At 41.3% G+C, this 19,569-nt stretch overlaps 2 protein-coding genes across 5 annotated transcripts in view; one reads left to right on the forward strand and one right to left on the reverse strand.

The window, feature by feature from the left end:
• kif20bb (kinesin family member 20Bb) overlaps positions 1–3,095 on the reverse strand; it is a 130,714-nt gene extending 127,619 nt beyond the window's left edge. For 2 of the 3 annotated variants that reach the window (XM_041210554.1, XM_041210552.1), the window contains exon 1: positions 2,956–3,095. The gene's annotated coding sequence lies outside the window, so the exon portion shown is untranslated. The remainder of the gene's footprint in view (positions 1–2,955) is intronic. The other variant, XM_041210553.1, reaches the window with a different exon arrangement.
• Positions 3,096–3,224: 129 nt separating this feature from the next.
• The window catches only part of rpp30 (ribonuclease P/MRP 30 subunit), a 38,355-nt gene continuing 22,010 nt past the window's right edge, over positions 3,225–19,569 (forward strand). Inside the window, exons 1-6 of one of the 2 annotated variants that reach the window (XM_041210221.1) lie at positions 3,228–3,893; positions 8,901–8,956; positions 10,485–10,541; positions 12,474–12,548; positions 14,746–14,817; positions 17,570–17,659. In XM_041210221.1, the coding sequence (XP_041066155.1) occupies positions 3,812–3,893; positions 8,901–8,956; positions 10,485–10,541; positions 12,474–12,548; positions 14,746–14,817; positions 17,570–17,659 (432 nt within the window). In that variant the 5' untranslated portion in view covers positions 3,228–3,811. Of the gene's footprint in view, positions 3,894–8,900; positions 8,957–10,484; positions 10,542–12,473; positions 12,549–14,745; positions 14,818–17,569; positions 17,660–19,569 lie in introns of both variants that reach the window. The other variant, XM_041210222.1, reaches the window with a different exon arrangement.

Here is a 19,569-nt window from a genome sequence, read left to right on the forward strand (position 1 = left end):
AGGCATTGAAATATACAAAAATGAATTAGAAAAGTAAACAGTGCCAGAAGACTAGTGGACAACTAATGCAGTTACCATACACAAAATAGAGATAAAACAAGCCCAGAGAACTACAGACCAATTAGCTTAATGTCAGTGGTAGGAAAGATAATGGAATCCTTAACCAAAGGATAACAGAGATACATCTAGAAATTGAAAATATAATAAAGCACTGATTCCAAAGAGGTTATATCTGACTAATCTTAAATGAATTATTTGAAGTAGCAACAGGCAAAAAGATAAAATACAGATCTGCAGATATAGGCTGGATCTTCTGACGTCAACGGCGAATGATGAGACACGTCCCGCTGTTGCACTTTAGGACCCATCGGAGACATGGCCTGACCCATGCATATGTGCGGTAATTGTCGGGAAGTTAAAACTGCTGATGGCTGATTTGGGCTGCCCCTCACATCATAATTTCTCCAACACTGAGCTCAGGATCGGAGACTTGGTCTAGATGCGCAACACTTACCCTAGCCTTCTCCCGCTGTAACTCTGGTTAACACAACCCAACCCACCCACCGCCCCCCCCAACCCGACTCGAATATCCACCCATTGATTCACACACTCCACTGAAAACCTTAAGACATTTAAAAGTTTACCCGAACATGACAGCTGATCTTGTAAAAAGGGGGCGTGCCACCTCCACTGCCACTCTTTGCCACTGCTTTCGGTGCATGGCTGTGCTCAAGCATCGCTGATGCAGCTAGGACAAGAAGACCCGGCTGCAAGGATGGAAAAAGGGTCGCAATTATCTTCAGTCAGTGGCAATCACCTCAGCATCACTGTTGACTTGAAGATTTGGGCCAGAGTCATAGAATAGTAACAGCAAAGGAGGATATTCAGCTTCTTGCGTCCGTGCCAACTCTCTGCAAGTGCTATCCCCGATACATTTTCCCTAAGGACCTACAACTTTTCTCTTCAGAAAATTGTCCAAACTATATTTGGATTTCGAATAAGCCAAGATGCCACTAGTAGACTCAAAGGGCAGAACATGGGAGTCAGGGGACAAGCAGCAGAATGCATAGAAAGCTGGCCCCAAAACAGAGTACGGTTTAAAAGGTAATTATTCAGATATATGGCAAAAGATAGGAACATAGGAACACGTGAAATAGGAGCAGGGGTAGGCCATTTGGTTCTTCAAGCCTGCTCCACCCTTCAACTAGATGATGGTTGATCTTCTACCTCAAACGCCATTTTACTGCATTATTCCCATGTCTCTTGATGCCTGATCTATGCCTTGAACATAGTCCTCGGGGATAGAGAATTTCAAAGACCCATTACCCTCTGAATGAAGAAATTCCTCCTCATCTCAATCCTAAATGGATTACCCGTTATTCTGAGATCCAACCCCCAAACCAAAGGAAACTTCCTGCATCTACCCTATCCAGCAGTAAGAATTTTGTCTGTTTCAATGAGATCACCTCATTCTTCTGAACCCTAGAGAATACAGGCCCAGTCTTCTCAATTTCTCCTCATTGGTCAATCCCGCCATTCCAGGGATCAATCTGGTGAACCTGTGTTGCAGACCCTCTGTGGCAGTGTATCCTTCCTTCAGTAAGGAGACCAAAACTCTAAGCAATACTCCAGGTGCGGTCTCACCAAGACTCCATACAATTGCAGCAAGACATCTTTCCTCATGTACTCAAATATTCTTGCAATAAAGGCCAACACACCTTTTGTTTTTCTAGTTACTTGCTGCACCTGCCTGTTAGCTTTCAGTAATTCATGAACAAGGACACCCAGGTCTCTTTGGACATCAACACTTCCCAATCTCTCCCCATTTAGGAAATACTCTGCATTTCTGTTTTTCCCTACCAAAGCGGATAACTTCACAAAAATAACAGGTTTCCCGATAACTGAATGCCTACTTCAAGGACAATATAAAATATAACTGAAGCGGATTTTCAGTTGTGTTAAAAGTAAAAAGGGAAAAGTTCTGTTCTGTCGTTACAGTAGAAGTTGCCTATTGAAAGATAGACAATATTGCTCTTAGTTTGTAAAGCCCTAAAACAAGTAACTTTGCTTTGCCTTCAGCTATTCCCTGAAAGTTTAAATTCACCCTCTCGCTATGGGGATCATAATCTGACCTGATGTTTCCTTACGTGGTTCGATGTCATACATTGCATACAATACGCCTGTGAAGCGCCATAGTTGTTGTTGGACGAACCTAATAAAATACGTCATTGAAATCACTTCCATGTTACGCCAATAATCGCCAGGTCAAATCTATATACAAGAGGCATTGAGATAATCTAGAGATAATCTTTAGTCAGAACAAATCCTGCAAATAGCTAAAATAATAAAGATCAAGCCTACAAAATACAATCTTGACTAAAAATAGTGAGAAAAATCTCACATATGTAATCATATCCCAATCTCCAGTATAGCGTACAGCCATTGAATTAGCTCTGAATGCAACCACGGTTATGTAGACAAGCACCAGAACTAATTTGCACATAGCAATGTCCCAAAGCAACAAATCAGTGAATGAGAACATAATCCTAAGATATTTGCAAACTAGGAGACATAATATGGTAGTCAGAGTTCAGCAGAAACCATTTCACCCAAAGAGAGCGCATCTGAAACAGGGAACGTGTTACCACAATCAATGGTTGACGGGACGAGCACCGATGCCTTAAGAGGGAAGCCAAATTCATGCGGAAAGGACTAGAGGAATGCGCAAGGGAAGAGGCTCGGAAAAATTAGTCAGAACAGAGGCCGCAAAGCCCCCAGAAGGAAGATCGAATAACATGGACAGCGTACAAGGACAGAGCTCAGGCGCGGAGCGAGCGTTAACACAAGGACCCTCGGGTCAGACTTGTTCGTGATGTCCGGCAATCTGGCTCCCCCGTACAGGAGAAGAAGTCACTCTTCTCCCCGGGAGGGAGAGCCCCACAGCACTGGGTTTACCTGGATTACGGGGACCGGCTCTCCGTGCTGCAGATTGGCGCTGGTGCAACCCAGACGACAACGAGCCCCGCAGTTCAGAAACGGGGGTAACCAGCCTGGACCATACAAATTTGACCACCGGGGCACACTGAACCCAAGCGCCCGGATTCGGCTGCTCCAATCGCCACCGCGCGCGCGCCCTCCTGGATTAACGCTCCCACCGCGCGCCCCAGTTTTCAAATTCCACCAATGGTGAACCGCCAGCGACCCGGGGCATCACGGGTAGTGGCAAATGCGACTGCGTAAAGGCTCCCCCCCTGGCTTGAGCGAGTTGCGTGTTTTTCTCACGGATAGTGGCAAAATCAGCCTGAGGTGAGCTGCTGGCGAGAATACGAGGAGAGAGCATTTTGTTCCTGTTATTATTAAGGATATCGAAACGAGTCGGAGAGAAGCTGGAGGGGAGTCTGGGAATTGTAGTCTAATCCCCCGGCTCGGGCTCAGATTGGTCATGAGGACTCGAAACGTCAACTCTTTTCTTCTCCGCCGATGCTGCCAGACCTGCTGAGTTTTCCCAGGTAATTCTGTTTTTGTTTTGGATTTCCAGCATCCGCAGTTTTTTTGTTTTTATCTCAGATTGAGTTCGTTTTGAGGAGAAGTCGCCGACCTTAAACTCTAAACTGGGTTTCTTTTTCCCCAAATGCTTCACAAAATTACCGAACTTCTCCAGCATTTCCAATTTTTATTTCGAGTTTGTTGCTCTTTGGTTTAAAGTGAGGGGGAGGGGGTTGGCGGCTTTGTGCGGGGCCCTGTGCGAGCGGCAAGCATTTATCCACCGAGCCTCTGGAAGAGCGGACACTTCCCGTCACATTGTGAAAGCATGACGCTTTTCGTAGATTTAAACATCGTCAACACCGCCGACAGAAAGAGATTGCAAAGTCTAATAGAAACCGCGGCGCATCGTGAGTATTATTTCTGCTCCTAAGTTAAGTTGACTAGTTGGATGTCCCAGGAGTGCAAACTTCGTCTTTTAATTGGAGTGTCTTTTTTTTAGTGCCCTTTTATGAATTGCGACAAACTGCTTTTCGTCCTTTAGTAGTGGACCCACGTGTCACATTGAGTGAATAGCATAGAATTCAGAATTGATGCCCTTTCCTAGCCTGGGAAAAAACATCTCCAATTTAAGCTCGTACACAACAACATTCAATACACCCTACTCTAGAGCTCTCTAAACTGCTGAACATTGCTGCCATCAAAAATCCTCATTCAAACAATTTTCCATGACTTAGGACCAGTGCCGGAAAACTTCTGCTATCAATCGAGAAATTGCTGAAGGTACTGGATATGGCAAAGGCCAACAACCTAAAAGACTTAACAACACCTGGCAGTAGTACTGAAGACTTGTGCTCCCGAATTAGTTGTGTGCTACTAGCCAAACTGTTCCAGAACAGCAACAGCACTGACATCTATATGGAAAATTGCCGAGGTGCATCCTGTCTACCATCCACGACAAACAGTTTGACCAATTACACCAGACTGCTCTCAATCGTCGAGTGACAGAAGGTGTTGTCGACAGTGCTATCGAGCCGTATTTATACAAGAGTAACCTGTTCAATGTTGCTCAGTTTGGATTCCATCAAGGCCACTTGCCTCCTGACCTCATTACAGCCTTGGTCCAAATGTGGACAAAAGAGCTGAACTGACGAGGTGAGAGTAATTGCCCTTGATGTCAAGGCAACATTTGACCGATTGTGGCATCGAGGAGCCCTAGCAAAACTGAACTCGGAATGAAAACTCTCAACTGGTTTGTGATGTACGTAACACACAGGAAGGTGGTTGTGATTGTTGGAAGCTAATCATCTCGACCCCAAGATATCACTGTAGGAGTTTCTTGGGGTATTTCCTAGGCCCAACCATCTTCAGTTGTTTTCATAATGATCTTCCATCCATCATAAGGTTACAAGTAGGGATTTTGGCTGCTGATTGCACAATGTTCATACTACTTATGACTCTTCAGATATGGAAGCAGCCTGTGTCTGCAGCAAGGCAACATTCAGGCTTGGACTGATAAATAGCTTTCGCACTACACAAGTGACCACCTTCCCATGACATTCAATGGCATTACCATCACTGAATCCCTCTAGCATCAACATCCTGGAGGTTACCATTGACCAGAGACTTAATGAACCAGCCACAGACATACTGTGCCTAAAATAGCAGTTCAGAGTCTAGAACTTTTGCAGCGAGTAACTCACCTCCTCATATCCCAAAGCTTGTCCACCGCCTGCAAGGCACAAGTCAAGTGTGTCTTAAACACTTGAAGCTTGATAGCACCCAAGACAAGGCAGCTTTCTTGATCGACATTTCATTCGTCTTAATCATTCACTCCTTCAACCACCAACATACAATAGTAACAGTGTGCGCCAAATACAAGATGCTGTGCAGCAGCTCACCAAACCTTCTTTGACAGCACCTTCCAAATCTGTGACCTCCACCACCTAGAAGGACAAGGGCAGCAGATGCATGGGAACACCACTACCTACAAGTTCCCTTCCAACCCACATGCCAGCCTGAATTGGAACTATGTCATTGATCCTTTGCTGCCACTGGGTCAAAATCCTTGGACTCCTTTCCTATCAACACTGAGTATACCTACACCAAGTGGACTGCAGCGGTCCAGGAAGCCAGCTCGCCCCCACCAACGCCTGAGGGGCAACAAATTTTGGCCTTGCCAGCAAAGCTCACAACCATGAAAGAATAGGAAAAAAAAGTCCCATTTGCCTTCCAGTGACCTGTGGGTCAACTTGAATCACTTGCTGGGTAAAAAGTTCAATAAAGCTAGTTAACTTTACCATATCCTGTCCATGCCTGCTCATCTCACACTTGTGTGGGGATAGAGTCTTCTTTTGCACCCTACTTAGACTATTTTTTCACCAGTAATAGTACAGCTCAAGTTGGCAGTAAATGAGTAATTTTAAGTACACTGCTTAGAAGGAGGAATCAGTTGATCTAACCTACCTGCTTTTCTGAAGCTAGTACTGTAAAACGGGGCATGCCTTCCTTACCTTCAGTTCACCTGTTCTCGGGAACCCGCTGCACTGCGTCTTTCTTATCCAGCCTGAGTCGGAAGGTGGGCAAGAAAGGGGCTGCTGCATTGAATGAAGTGGAAATCCAATTGTGATTGCCATTTGACGGAAGCTATGGCCCAATATTAATTGCTATGAAAATTATAAAAGGAATGAAATTGCGAGCCCAGCCATGTCAATCCTGCAAAAGTTTCCTTATTAATATATTGGGGCTTGTGCCAGAGCTGGGGGAGCTGTCCCACAGGCTTGTCCAGCAAGAGCCTGACATTGTCTGCAGCATATGATGCAATGAGCATGAATATGTCCCAGACATCACTATCACCATCCATGGTTATGTCCTGTCCCACCAACAGGACAGACCCACCAGAAGTGGTATGCAGTCGGGACGGAGTTGCCCGGGCAGCCCTCGACATTGACTCTGGGCCTCAGGAAGCCTCGTAGCATTAGGTCAAACATGGGCAAGGAAATCCCAAGCTGAATACCACCTCCCACTCTCTTCAGTTGATGAATCAGTACTCCTCCATGTTGAACATCAATTGGGGGAAGCAGTGAGGGTGGCAAGGACACAATGTACTCTGGGTGGGAAACATCAAAGTTCGTCACCAAGGGTGGCTAGGTAAAGGACATAGCTGCTAGACTGGGTCAGTGGCAGGTGGTGAAGAGCCAACAAGAGAAATCCATCACATCCAGATGTGAATGATGGTTGACAGTGAAGCAGTTAACAAACCACTGACCCAGTCTAGCAGCTATGTCCTTTAGGACTCGGCTAGCTTGGTCAGTAGTGGTGCTACCTAGCCACCCTTGGTGATGAACTTTGATGTTCCCCACCCAGAGTACATTGTGTACTTGCCACCCTCACTGCTTCCCCCAATTGATGTTCAACATGGAGGAGTACTGATTCATCAACTGAAGGGAGCGGGAGGTGGTATTCAGCGTGAGATTTCCTTGCCCACGTTTGACCTAATGCTACGAGGCTTCCTGAGGCCCAGAGCCAATGTCGAGGACTCCCCGGGCAACTCTGTCCCGACTGCATACCACTTCTGGTGGGTCTGTCCTGTTGGTGGGACAGGACATAACCATGTGAATGATGGTTGACAGTGAAGCAGTTAACAAGCAAAGGAGGCTCCACAAATATCCCCATCCTCGATGGGGGAGCCCAGTACATCAGTGCAAAAGATAAGGCTGAAGCACTTAAAACCATTTTAAACCCAACTGCATGCTAGATTGATGATCCATCTCGGCCTCCATAGCATCACAGATGCTGATTCGGCCAATAAAATTCACTCCGCATGATATCAGCAAATGACTGAAGGCACTGGACGCTGCAAAGGCCCTGGGCCCGGACAATAATTCAGCAATAGTACTGAAGACTCATGCTCCAGAACTAGCTGCACCCCTCGCCAAGCTGCTCCAGTACAGCCATACTACTGCCATGTACCTGGCAGTGTGGAATATTGCCCAGGTTCATCCTGTCCATAAAAAGCAGGACAAATCCAACCTGACCAGTTACCACCCCATCAGTCCACTCTTGATCACCAGTAAAGTGATAGAGTGTATCGTTGACAGCGCTATCAAGCGGCACTTGCTTCACAGTAACCTCGTTATTGCTCAGTTTGGGTTCCACCAAGGCCACTCAGCTCTTGACCTCATTACAGCCTTGGTCATAATATGGGCAAAGAAGCTGAACTCTAGAGGTGAGGTGAGATTGACTGCCCTTGACATCAAGGCAGTATTTGACCATGTGTGGCATTAAGGAGCCCTAGCACGACTGAAGTCAGTGGGAATGGGGGGAAATTCTCCACTGGTTGGAGTCATACCTAGCACAAAGGAAGATGGTTGTGGTTGTTGGAGATCAATCATCTCAGCCTCAGAACATTGCAGGAAGAATTCCTCGGCAATATCCTGAGTCCAAACATCTTCAGCTGCTTTTTCAATGACCTTCCTTCCATCATAAGGTCAGAGGTGGCGGATGTTTGCGGCTGATTGCACAATGTTTAATCCCATTTGCAATTCAAATACAGAAGCAGGTCATGTCACTATGCAGCAAGGCCTAGGCAATATTCAGGTTTGGGCTGATGTGTGGCAGCGATGTTACTTACCACACAAGCGGCTGGCAATGACTGTCACCAACAAGAGAGAATCTAGCCTCTCCCCTTGACATTTTATGGCATTGCCATTGCTGAATCCCCCACTATAAACATCCTGGGGTTACCATTGACCCCAAAACTGAACTGGACCAGCCATATAAATACTGTGGCTACATGAGCAGGTCAGAGGCTGGGAATTCAGCAGCAAGTAACTTGACTCCCCAAAGCCTGGCCACCATCTACAATGCACATGCCATGAGTGTGATAGAATGATTCTCCACTTGCTTGAATGAGTCCAACTCCAACAACATGCAAGAAGCTTGATACCATCCAGGATAAAACCTGCTTGACTGGCATCCCATCCCACCATTTTCTTCATTCATTCCTTCCATCACCAATGCACAGTGTCAGTGTGTACTGTCTTCAAGATGCACTGTGCCAACTCACCAAGGTGCCTTTGACAGCACCACCTAGAAGGATATGGGCAGCAGATGTATGAGAACACCACCACCTGCAAGTTCCCCTCCAAGCCACATACCAGCCTGACTTGGAAACATATCACCGTTCCTTCACTGCTGGGTCTAAATCCTGAAATTCCCTCCCTAACAGCACCTTGGGTGTTCCTACAACTTAGGGATGGACAATAAAAGCTGGCCTAGCCAGCGACGTGCACATCCCATGAATGAATAAATATATTTTTAAAGTAAGAACGTGGATGAAAGGACACAAATAATTATATGCTGCTGTACTGCTGCAGCATGAGCATTATCAATGATTTATTTTTTCTGTCCCTTAGTTGGTTATTCAACAGTTGCAATTAACCATGTGGCTGAATTTCAAGGAAAAAGGCAGGTATGGAAGCTTTATTAATGTCCCAATTCAAATTGGTTTATTTAGTCTAATTATCCTTTCTATCGTTTAGTGTCTGTCCTTTGTCTTTTAGCCATGGTGATTTTGCATTCGTTTTTTAAAAAAAGTTTAAAATCGCTGAAAACTGAACAATCGGCAACTACCACAAAAGCAGTCAATAACATCTCTAAAGAAAAGCTGGCACTGCTTTTGCACATCACCAATCAAGAGTAGAACATAGTACACAGAGTAAATGTTGTCTTTAATGTTGAAAGAGTAATAAAATTTACAGCAAAATAAACACCAAAATTAGCCAGTTTTGAAATACATTGTAAAATTCACATTGACTTACCTATTCCTCTCTGATCACTCCAAAAGCCTCCCAAATATGGCTGATTACCTGTCATCAGAATTCTCAACCATCGTGAAGCCCAGTTCTGATGAAAGGTCATCCTCCTGAAACGTTAAGTGCATGTCCTGTCTCCACACTGCTGCTTGATCTGAGTATTTCCAGTTTTTTCGGTTTTTATTTCAAATTTCTAGCATCCACAGTATTTTGCTTTTGTATCCTGAAGTTTGGGCTTGGCAACAAAGCAATCTTCCCTGAGCTGTGAGTTTATCTTTCTTTATAAATAAAAAGCTGTCCAAGTTTCAGGAATTGCACCAAACAACTGAGATAAAGGTGGTTCACCATCCACCATTATTATAACCTCCATCCACACCTCCCTGACCCATCTTAATGCTTCTACATTTGGTCTTTTGAAGACTCTGGTTCATTTAAACAATCTACTGCTCTTCCAACTCTGAAATGTTCTACTTCCAAGTCCTCCTCCTTGTCACCATGCAATTCCTAGTCACTTGGCATCTGGCTTCTGGCCTCTTATTGCCACCTTTAAGTAATAAATATGTTACTTAATAACTACATTAATATAGGAAGGGACAGAATTAAGTAGTTGTTTAGCAATACATACTGAAGTATTACTGAACAAAGAGATATGCTACCCAAGCTTATCGTCTTGCACTCATCAGAACAGCTTGCAAGAAATACCAGCAGTTTATACTGCAAGAGAAGAGTCTGATTAGTTGGCAAGTGGACTCTGATTGGTAGAGGTGTTGCCATGCAGAATGTAGCTGGAAACAGTTAACTGCCAAGCCACTCTCTTCTCATGCACTGTAAATTGTTGTTCCCCTGTTGGTATTTCTTATGAGCTGCCTTGATGAGTACAAAGTGAAAAACTTTGAGAAATCTCTTTTTGAACATAATTAAGTTTTTGATAGTGAAATTTATTATAAATGCAAGTTGTTGCATTCCATGATTACATTACTGAGTAAAATTTTATTGCAATGAATACCTTGAATTATATGCTAGAATTTATTGTATTTGTCTGAATTTATTAACATACAATTTCAGATGTGTTATAAACATTTACATTTTGACCATCAGTGAGATAACAGAAGTGCAAATTGTGTATTCTAATTCAAAAAAACCTTTTTTGTTTGGCATTTATTACAACAATAAAATGTTTTCCAGGAAATTGCCAAACCAATATCTGTTACAGAACTTTTCCCATCTCCACCTATTGTGCAGGTACGTACTTAAAAGAAGTTCACAATATATGTTTTCAGTGTACAGTACATTTTGGGAAGTATAATCTTAGTTCCTGTTATGCCTACTATCGTGCAGTGGTTCTCAATCTTTTCAACCGCAGACCACTCAGGTAGGGCAAAAGACCCCGCGGACCACCTGCCAGTCTCACCCCTCCTGCATTGACTTGCCACAGCAAAAAATCTCATCAGAGCTAATGGGAAGTACGCTGCTGCTTTTGATGAGACACCAATGAGGTGATGTTGGTACCAAGCTCCATAACTTCATTCTCCTGATAGGCTGCTGTTCTTTGTTTTCAGACCCACATGTGTTGAAAATTTAATCTCGCAATTGTGTGTTGTAACAGTAACATAATCTTGCTTGTAAAATCACATTATTGTTTGTGTTTTTGACAATTGCACCCTGCATGTGATCGTGTGATATTACCAAATGGTGGGAATGAGGGTTCTGGCCTAACCCCTCATATGGCCTTGATCATGGCGTTGCACGTCGTTAACTTGCATTTTGAACCAGCCCATGGGCAACCTGGAGGACTCCCATGGACCATCAGTGATCTGCAGACAAGACATTAAGAACCACTGCAATCATGGAATAGACAATGGCATTGTATTTTTATTACACAATATTTGAGTACTGTGCAAAAATTTATTAATGATGCCATGGTGTTATTGTGTAATCAGTGTAACTTTTTCTGTCTTTTATGTTGGAACTGTCTTCACAGTTCCTATTCAATTAATGTGACAATTGTTGTTTTTTTCTGTTAAATCATTATCCTTCACCTTTTCCATAGTTTTATTACAAGGAACAGTATAAAGTGGGTAGTTGTATGCACATTTTCATATAAATAATTATAAACAAGAACTATAGACAATATCTTCCATTAATCTGGTTATGCATAAATTCCATTTTTTAAATCAGATTTTCATCATTTTTGATATTTCTATGCAAATGCATTTCAATGATCTCTGACTTCACATTTTTGAATTGAGTTGGGGTGTATTTCTTAATTCTTTGGTTTGCCAGGTGTTTTCAGCATATATATGTATATAGATATTGGCTTGAGACTAGGTTCTGTAATAATGAATTTGTTAATGCTTTACATGAATATATTTATATGTGATTGCAAAGAGTATTTCATCATTCCAAACTGTTGTTTCTGTTTTCATTACTGCAGCTTCCCTACTGGTTCAGTAAATTTTCCTAGTGAACGATTCTCATCCAGAGCCCTAAAACTAGGCACAACTCCTTTTGTTAAAGATAGTGAAATTGTTCAGGATTTCCAATGGCGATTGTTAACCATTGAACCTTACTAGAAGAGTTGCATGTGTAGTTTCAGGGTTCCCAAGTGATTGAGCTAATATTGATGCATACTTGCACTGAATCTAATCAACCTGCTTCAGTTTCTGAGAACCAGATCATTACCAAGAGCATTTGAAATACAAAAACAAGATACTGCAGGTGCTGGAAATCTGAAATAGATTTGAAATGAAAAGAGGAAATGCTGGAAATACTCGGCATGTTAGACAGCATCTGTAGAGATAAATGTCTGATTTTGACATTCATACATTTATAACAATCTAGGAGAAAAAATATGGACTGTAATTAAAGTAGATAGTCTAGGGATAGATTTTTGATCATGATAGCCATATTAAACCTTTTAGAGCTTGAAGAATTCTCAACATTAGGGTAATAATGCATTCTAAACACTAATAATAGCTCATGATTGTGCCTACGTTTTTCTCAAGGGGTAACTTACAGTGCTGCTGCAGGTGACTTGTACAAATATTTTAAACCTTAAGTATGACAGAACATTAATGTTTAAGGCTGAAAGACAAATATACTTTGTCATGATGGTTAACATGTAGAATAGGAAATAATTAAACTGATAAGCTTAATAAAATTTCTGTCAAATAGGGGAAATCAAAACCAATTAAAATTGTGACCAGACTTACTGTGATTGTCTCTGATGCCTCTCACTGCAATGATCTGGTAAGTACCAATGCTTAATTTTTAATCTCCAGTGAGTTTGATTTCCAAGACAAATGTTTTTTTACAACAGTTATTCCAAGCTACTTAAAATATTAACTTCTATTACACAATATATGAAAAAGACATTTCAGAATATTATGTCAGGGACAGTAAGTGTTGGTTGGGTTGATAGATGAAGAGAGTGGAGAGAAGCTGAATCCTAGTCAGAGGGAGGGTTTTGTTTAAATAAGGTAAGGGGGAAGGTGACTAGTCAAGAGGAATTGAAGGAATTCTAGAAGGCAGGCCTAAAATGGCAGCTGCTGATTGTGGGACAAAGGTCATGGGAATAAGCAAGAAGTAGAGTGTGTATAAGGGGGTGTGTTAATGAAGGGGATCATGGAGGATGGTGAGACAAAACCACAGATGGGTTTCAAAGCGACGTCGAGCAAATTAATTTACTTCGATATGGTGGGACGATGAAGTTTGAAGAAAGATGAAGTGCATGTCTAGCAACAGGTGATGACACAGGTCACAGTATCTTGGTTGAGTTGTAGTTTGAGGAGGGATGAGGCAAGAATGGAAAGTAAAAGTGAAGGAATATATGAAAATGATGAGGTACATTAGGGTTTCAGCCCCACTAGAAGACAGAGGCAGAAGCCCACAGATGGCTTGGCATCAATTTTTATCACCCTTTAACTGCAGCAATTTTCTGCTCATTCAGCTCTCATTATTGGGCAGGTAGTTGCAAAGAATAACAGCTACTTTTGAGTTGAGGGACTTTCCAAAAAAATGGAGCCGAGTATCTTTAGTGTATATGTAGACGTTTACCCCATTAAGCAGTTTTGAGTAACTGAGGAGGATTCCGTTTGGATGATGGACAATGAAATTATAAACCTAATTAAAAAGAACAGTTTTATGTTTTTATTATACAAAGCAAAAAAAGGAATTCTTCCCCTTAATTGTTTATATTATATTAACATACTTGTCAAACGTGTAAAATTTAGCCTGTCAGGAAAATTACAGCTCTAAATAGTAGAGGACAGATGGCGTTAAGTTATTGGAATGCACTTTTAAAATGTGGGTTCATGCACATGTTGAAAATACATTTTCATGATGCCCATTTTTATTTTTAACTTTTGTGAAGACTTACTATATATTATGGTTGCATTCCTGAAAATCGCAATTTTTGAGTGAAACGACTTTGTGAAACTTGGGTTCTTCATAGGAATCGGTGTTAAAATTGGAGGTAAGTAAGGTCCAAGAAAACCTATCAGAGAAAAAATTAAAACATTACACCTTGTAAGTTGAAATACTTTACAATGTTAAATTCCTACATGAAATAACTTATATTTAAAATATAAAAGAAGTAAGTTTTGACTTACAGTATCCCATCGTCACTGATCCTGCTTCCCAAACGTCCCACTCCATGCGGCAGATCTTTCTCATCCCTGGTCCTCTGACTTGCAGCCCTCTTTGTTCCTGACCCTCCGACTTGCAGCCTTCCTCCTGCCCTGGCTCCCCAACTTGCCTCTACCCTCTCCCCGACCCTACAGCCTCAACCTGTGCCCATCCAACCTGTTACCCAACTTCCTGCTCCCTGACTCGCTCTCTCACCATTTCCCTATCCTGAATCTGCATTCCTGTTCAAGATCCAGATCCAATCTGAAGTTGGAGCTCTGGGGTTCTGAAAATGTAGGTCCCAATGAAGTGCCAAGCTGGGGCTGTTATAATCCATGTTTTTTTTTATATAATGCACCCACTCATCACCTTCATGGGAGGTTCGGTGTGAGGGTGGGTTGGACACGGGGAGAAGTCGGTCATGGGGCGAGGCAGGTAGGGCAGAAGGAGAAGCCGCAAGGCGGAGGTTTGGGCATGGGTAGAAGCTGCAAGTCAGAGTTAGAGAGCAGGAGACGCCAAATGGGTCACATGGAAATATCATTAAAACAAATCTCGCAATGCACAACAAGATTATAGGGTCCCATTTAACTTACTGAAGTTAATGTGAAACAGGAGTAAATCGAACTTACTGTATGGCACAGGGGTAGCCCCTGAAAAGTAAATATAGTTTTACTATAAATCAAGCACTTTAACAGAACAGTGTCAAACAAGTGTAAACTGTTGTTCGTCATATTCCAGTTTTATTTTTATTTGTTGAAATTTCATTTGAACGAAGATAATGTTCCGTCCTGATAATTAAAACACAATTATTTGGTTACAGAGAACTACCTCCCCACATACCAGGTCATATGACATTGTGGCTGTGTTACCAAAAACAGAAAAGTTGTTTCATGTAAGTGAACCAGATTTGAGAGAGTATAATTAATAAATATCCATCTACGGATATAACAATTATCTTGTCATGTATTTCAGTTTCTGTCTAATTCATGAGTATGACTTAAAAAAGGGTGGGGAACCTATGGCCCATGGGCCATATCCAGCCTTTTGCTCAATTTCATCCAACCCACAGCAAGATTTCTAAAAATATAGACCTATGACAATAGTGCCTTCAAAATAGCATTATCATCAATGTTACAAATTTGCTTTGGACAATATATAATATTTAACAATATAATATTCAAATTCAGCTATCACATTAAAACAGCGGGTGAGTTGAACCTTTCTGTATTCTCTCTTTTTAAAAAAACTGAATTAAGTTGATTTTGCGTCCGTGGCCCATGACTGATTGTGTGAATGACCTGTGGCAAGAAAAAGGTTCCCCACACCACCTTTCAAACAACTTCTGCTAATCTAGAATTTACAAATGTTTTATTTTTTTCAGCATCAATAGTGAAACTGTTGGATGCAATAAACAATTTCCAAAACAATAGCCAATTTCCTGTCTCCCCTTCCCCTTGACCGTGTCTGCCACAATCTGAAACGGACTATGTTTTTTGTCTTGGGTGATCTTTATAGGCTTGGATGTCCTTCTAGCATTGGCCTGCCCACTGGAAGGGCCTAGATCCTGGAAACAGATGAAAGGCTGTAGATCCCGTAGGCCTGCCACACTGGTAATGATTGCCAGCTGCTGTGCTGTGTGAAAAGAGCAGCAGAAGAACTCCATCCTCAAAGATGTTATCTAATGTTGTAATAGTTTTTAAAAATGCTTGCCATTTTCCCCACTGCACCTTCTTGCTGTATGCCCCCATCTCAAATCCTCTGATGTGAGTGAGATTGTTGCTGGACTCACAGTGTTGTCCTCAGTGCTGTTAAGAATGGGTGGCCACTTAGCATAGTGCTATTACCATAGAAAGCAAGCACTATTTTTCTCAGCTACAAGTGGAAACCTGATGATGTGTCCATCCATTTTCTTGTCCATTTTGCAGCCAGGAACTGAGTGATTCCTGGCAAGCTAAGGTAAAATTTCTTCTATAGTTTCAAATTATTGAAACTATGTATAATCGTGCCTCCTAAAATTCTGTAGTATTTCAAGTGTTGACTAGAAATACTATTGGTAATTAGCCATGTCTATGAATAATATAGATATATGCATTTCCCTACATTCTGCAAGTATGAGTTATATTTTTGGGACTGTCAAATCAATTATTTACCCTTGTTAAAAATTACCTTGTATGGATATAGAATAATTATACTACGTTGCTTAAGATTTTCTATTTTTTATATTGCTATTTTTGTACACATGTTAATTTTATGCATCTGGTTTATATGACAAAGTGAAATGTTCAATGCGTTCATAGGGCAACTGAAATAGGTCTGTTGCCAGCTGATTGACATGTTTGAGATGATCATTGTGTTTTCTTTTCAAACCAAAGCTAACTATTAAATGAAGAAGAATCATTCATTGGAAAATAAAGCTGAAGAATGGTTGCCAATCAAATCCCTTAAACAAAATTCATAAACTTGTAAAAAGATTCAAGTATTCACAAAACGTTCCTTTCCACTTTACCACCTTCAACAATCCACATCCAGGCCTCCTCCTTTGGGTTCCTCAGGCTAACTTACTTTTCCTTTCTCAATTTGCAGCATCTCTACATGCTTGTCACCTTCTGTACAATTTATATGCCAGGGCACTGCAACTTTACAGGCCTCTACATATTCTATGAATCTTTTGTCAAGGTGACCAAAGCAGATTACTCCATCTGATGTCCAGTCTATCTGTCTGTGCTACTGAGCTCCCAGATATTGGTTTGCACTTGATAGTACCCGTGAATGCCCCATTTTTCCCTTGAGTGCTTATGCATCCCAATTACTCTATTCCCCAGCAGTGTGAATCCAGGATAATGTCACAGACACCTGCAACTGCACACTCCTCCCCTACTGCTACCCCCTCCAAGCAATTGGGTGCACATGACACCCTCTCCCTCACATGGATGATTGATTGTACCCAATACCTGTTCCTCCCCTTCATTTTCTACATCCCACAAGCCACCACTCATTCCCAACCTTTGCCTTTCAAAGTAGTCTGAAACCACATAATCCAATTCTCCTGACCCATCTTAAGTAATTCCAAACCCTGGCTCCCTGCGCCACTGCCCCTCATATACCAGGCATCATCTCCCCTCCTACCTTTACTCCTCTAATCCATGCTTTCCCCTTCTCTCTTTGCGCTCTCCCTCCCTCTCGTATACATGATCCAGCAGGTTCGCAGCCCAGTGTGATCTTGTCTGATCCCATTGAACCATCTTCATTGCTATCATGCTGCATACCCTTGATTTGACAGAAATTAAATGCATCATTAATGAAATATGTGGTATCCCATGCAGAGAGACAACTAATGAGTAAGAAGGGGTTGACAGTAGATAAATCAACAACCCAAGTAAATGTGTGAGAAATGTAGTGAAAAGTAAAAGAGAAATAGCAATGTAAAGAATGACAATTTTGTTCCATTTCTCCAGGGATGAAATAGTAATTTTTATTTTTTTAAAAGCTGATCATTCCTAGTGCTATCCTCTTCATTCCAATTCCCATAAAGTAATTTCTCTAAATATGGCAGAACTGAGAAAATCCTGTTTTCATTAAGTATAACTTACTATGTTGGACCTCATTTTTATCAAATATTTTTGTGACAATTTATTTCTCAACAGGTAGCTTGTATGACCTTGGATATCGACTTAATTTGTATTAATGTGATAGAAAAACAATCATACCATTTCAGGCGGCCTTCTGTCAATGGGGTAAGTACTATTTGTACAGCAAAGATAGATTATTAGTAAACCTTTAACATTTGACAAAATGGCCATTTTATATGAAAAACATAAAAAATAGGGGACCTTCAATATGGAGCATAAAGGCAAATTTACATCAATAAGCAGTAAAGAATAGGATGCAAAGTATTTTACGCAGGAGTGGGAAGCATTAAGCCAAGTACGGCACAATTTGTTAAACCAAGCAGAAGATAGAACTAGTAATAAAAATAGTCAAGAATTGGGAAGAGGAAGGTGTGCATATAGAATGAGGAAAGCTAGAAATAATCTAGATTAAATTAAAGAATTAACCTATAGCACTGCATTTGTTCAACTGTGAGACTGGAGTATGAATCATGATATTATCTGAGGTTCACTTTTTGAATATCAAGCTACTAGTTCAGAAAACGCATGAAATCATGAGGAGGGAGAGCTTGGTAAAGGAAACTGTAGCATGAGAAGGCCCTCTACTGTATACTGCACTTCTATTTTTACACACATTATATATATATATATATATATATACATATATATGTTGCTTAAATGTGTTCTTTATTGAACTAGAAAGTCTCAAGTTACAGAAAAGTTAATCACAAATTGTACGTTGATACATTTAATGACATTTCTCTAACTGTGCCTAGCCTTCCATAGAATTAGTATTTAATTGTAATATTTCCATATGTTAGTGTCTGTTTTCTTGAGGCTGTTTGATCGAATTGATTCTGAAGAGATAGTATTAGCCCCTATAATATTTAAATTTGCTCATAGAAAGAAAGTGCAACACTGTTGGAAATTCATTACAAACATGAATGGTTTGTGTAATTGGCTGAGTTATTTACTTCCTAATTTGTTTATAAGGTTTTACAAAACCTGATTGGATGGTCCAAGAAACTTAGGTGTTTAGTTTTTCTTTTCCAATTGAAGTTGTAAGTTCAGTTAGTGGTACAGCGAGTTGATTTCTTTGTGGCAGTGCACAAAGGAATAGGGTGCAGGTTTACATCTGCAGCTTCCTGTTCATTGAGTTCCTGATCATAACTAAGCTGACCAGCAAACAGAAATGGAAATAGAAATACATGAGGTGCATTTCAAAGGAATGAGCCCAAACCACCCAGCATGAGAAAGATACTGTCGAGGAGACTAACTCAGCTATTCTTCATCCAACCAGAAAACCAGAAGAGAGTTTGGGGGCAGGAAATCCTTTATCACAGAATTGAACTGCTAATGATTTCAACTGGTTGTCCCTGCAATTCTACTTTTTCCATTTCATATATTTTCTCTCCCTCTCTTCATTCTCCCTCCTCATTGAGTTGCTATATCACTTTGGGGCATTGCGAGGAGGAAGGCCCCAAGAACTGCCTCAGCTGGTACAAGGATGCACAGTTGGCATTATTCTTCGCCACACTAGTCATCTAGTCAACTGAGCAAACTAGCCCCATATATTCTTCACTCTGGAGAAACGTTTCTGGCATCAGTCTTAAGTTGGCATTTTTTTTCAGTCAGAATATGTCATTTTATCTTTGTAGAATGGTTTGATTTGAATTAGTTTTCGGGGTTTACCTTTTCTGTCTTGCGTACCATTTACTCTCTTAAGTTCTTTTGAAGTGGCTTCAAGGTCACTTATTTTCAACACTGGAAAGCTGAGTACTTCACAGTCTTTCCTCATTACTAAGGGATTAGCATTGCGACTCCTTTTTTGACATATCTTGAATGTGTCCTTCAAGTCTCAGTTGCTTAAGCTGAATATAGTACTCATTGTGATCTGACCAAAACCCAATATAATTTTAGCATGATTTTCACTGACTAGTCCTCCACTTTTCCAGCAGTGTAATTCAACATTTAATTTGCTTTTTTAATAACTGCTGCTTGGTGTCTGGACGTGTTAAATGTTGAGGTACTAATGC

This window comes from Carcharodon carcharias, chromosome 17, assembly GCF_017639515.1.
Source record: "Carcharodon carcharias isolate sCarCar2 chromosome 17, sCarCar2.pri, whole genome shotgun sequence".
In the NCBI taxonomy this organism is placed as follows: Eukaryota; Metazoa; Chordata; class Chondrichthyes; order Lamniformes; family Lamnidae; genus Carcharodon; species Carcharodon carcharias.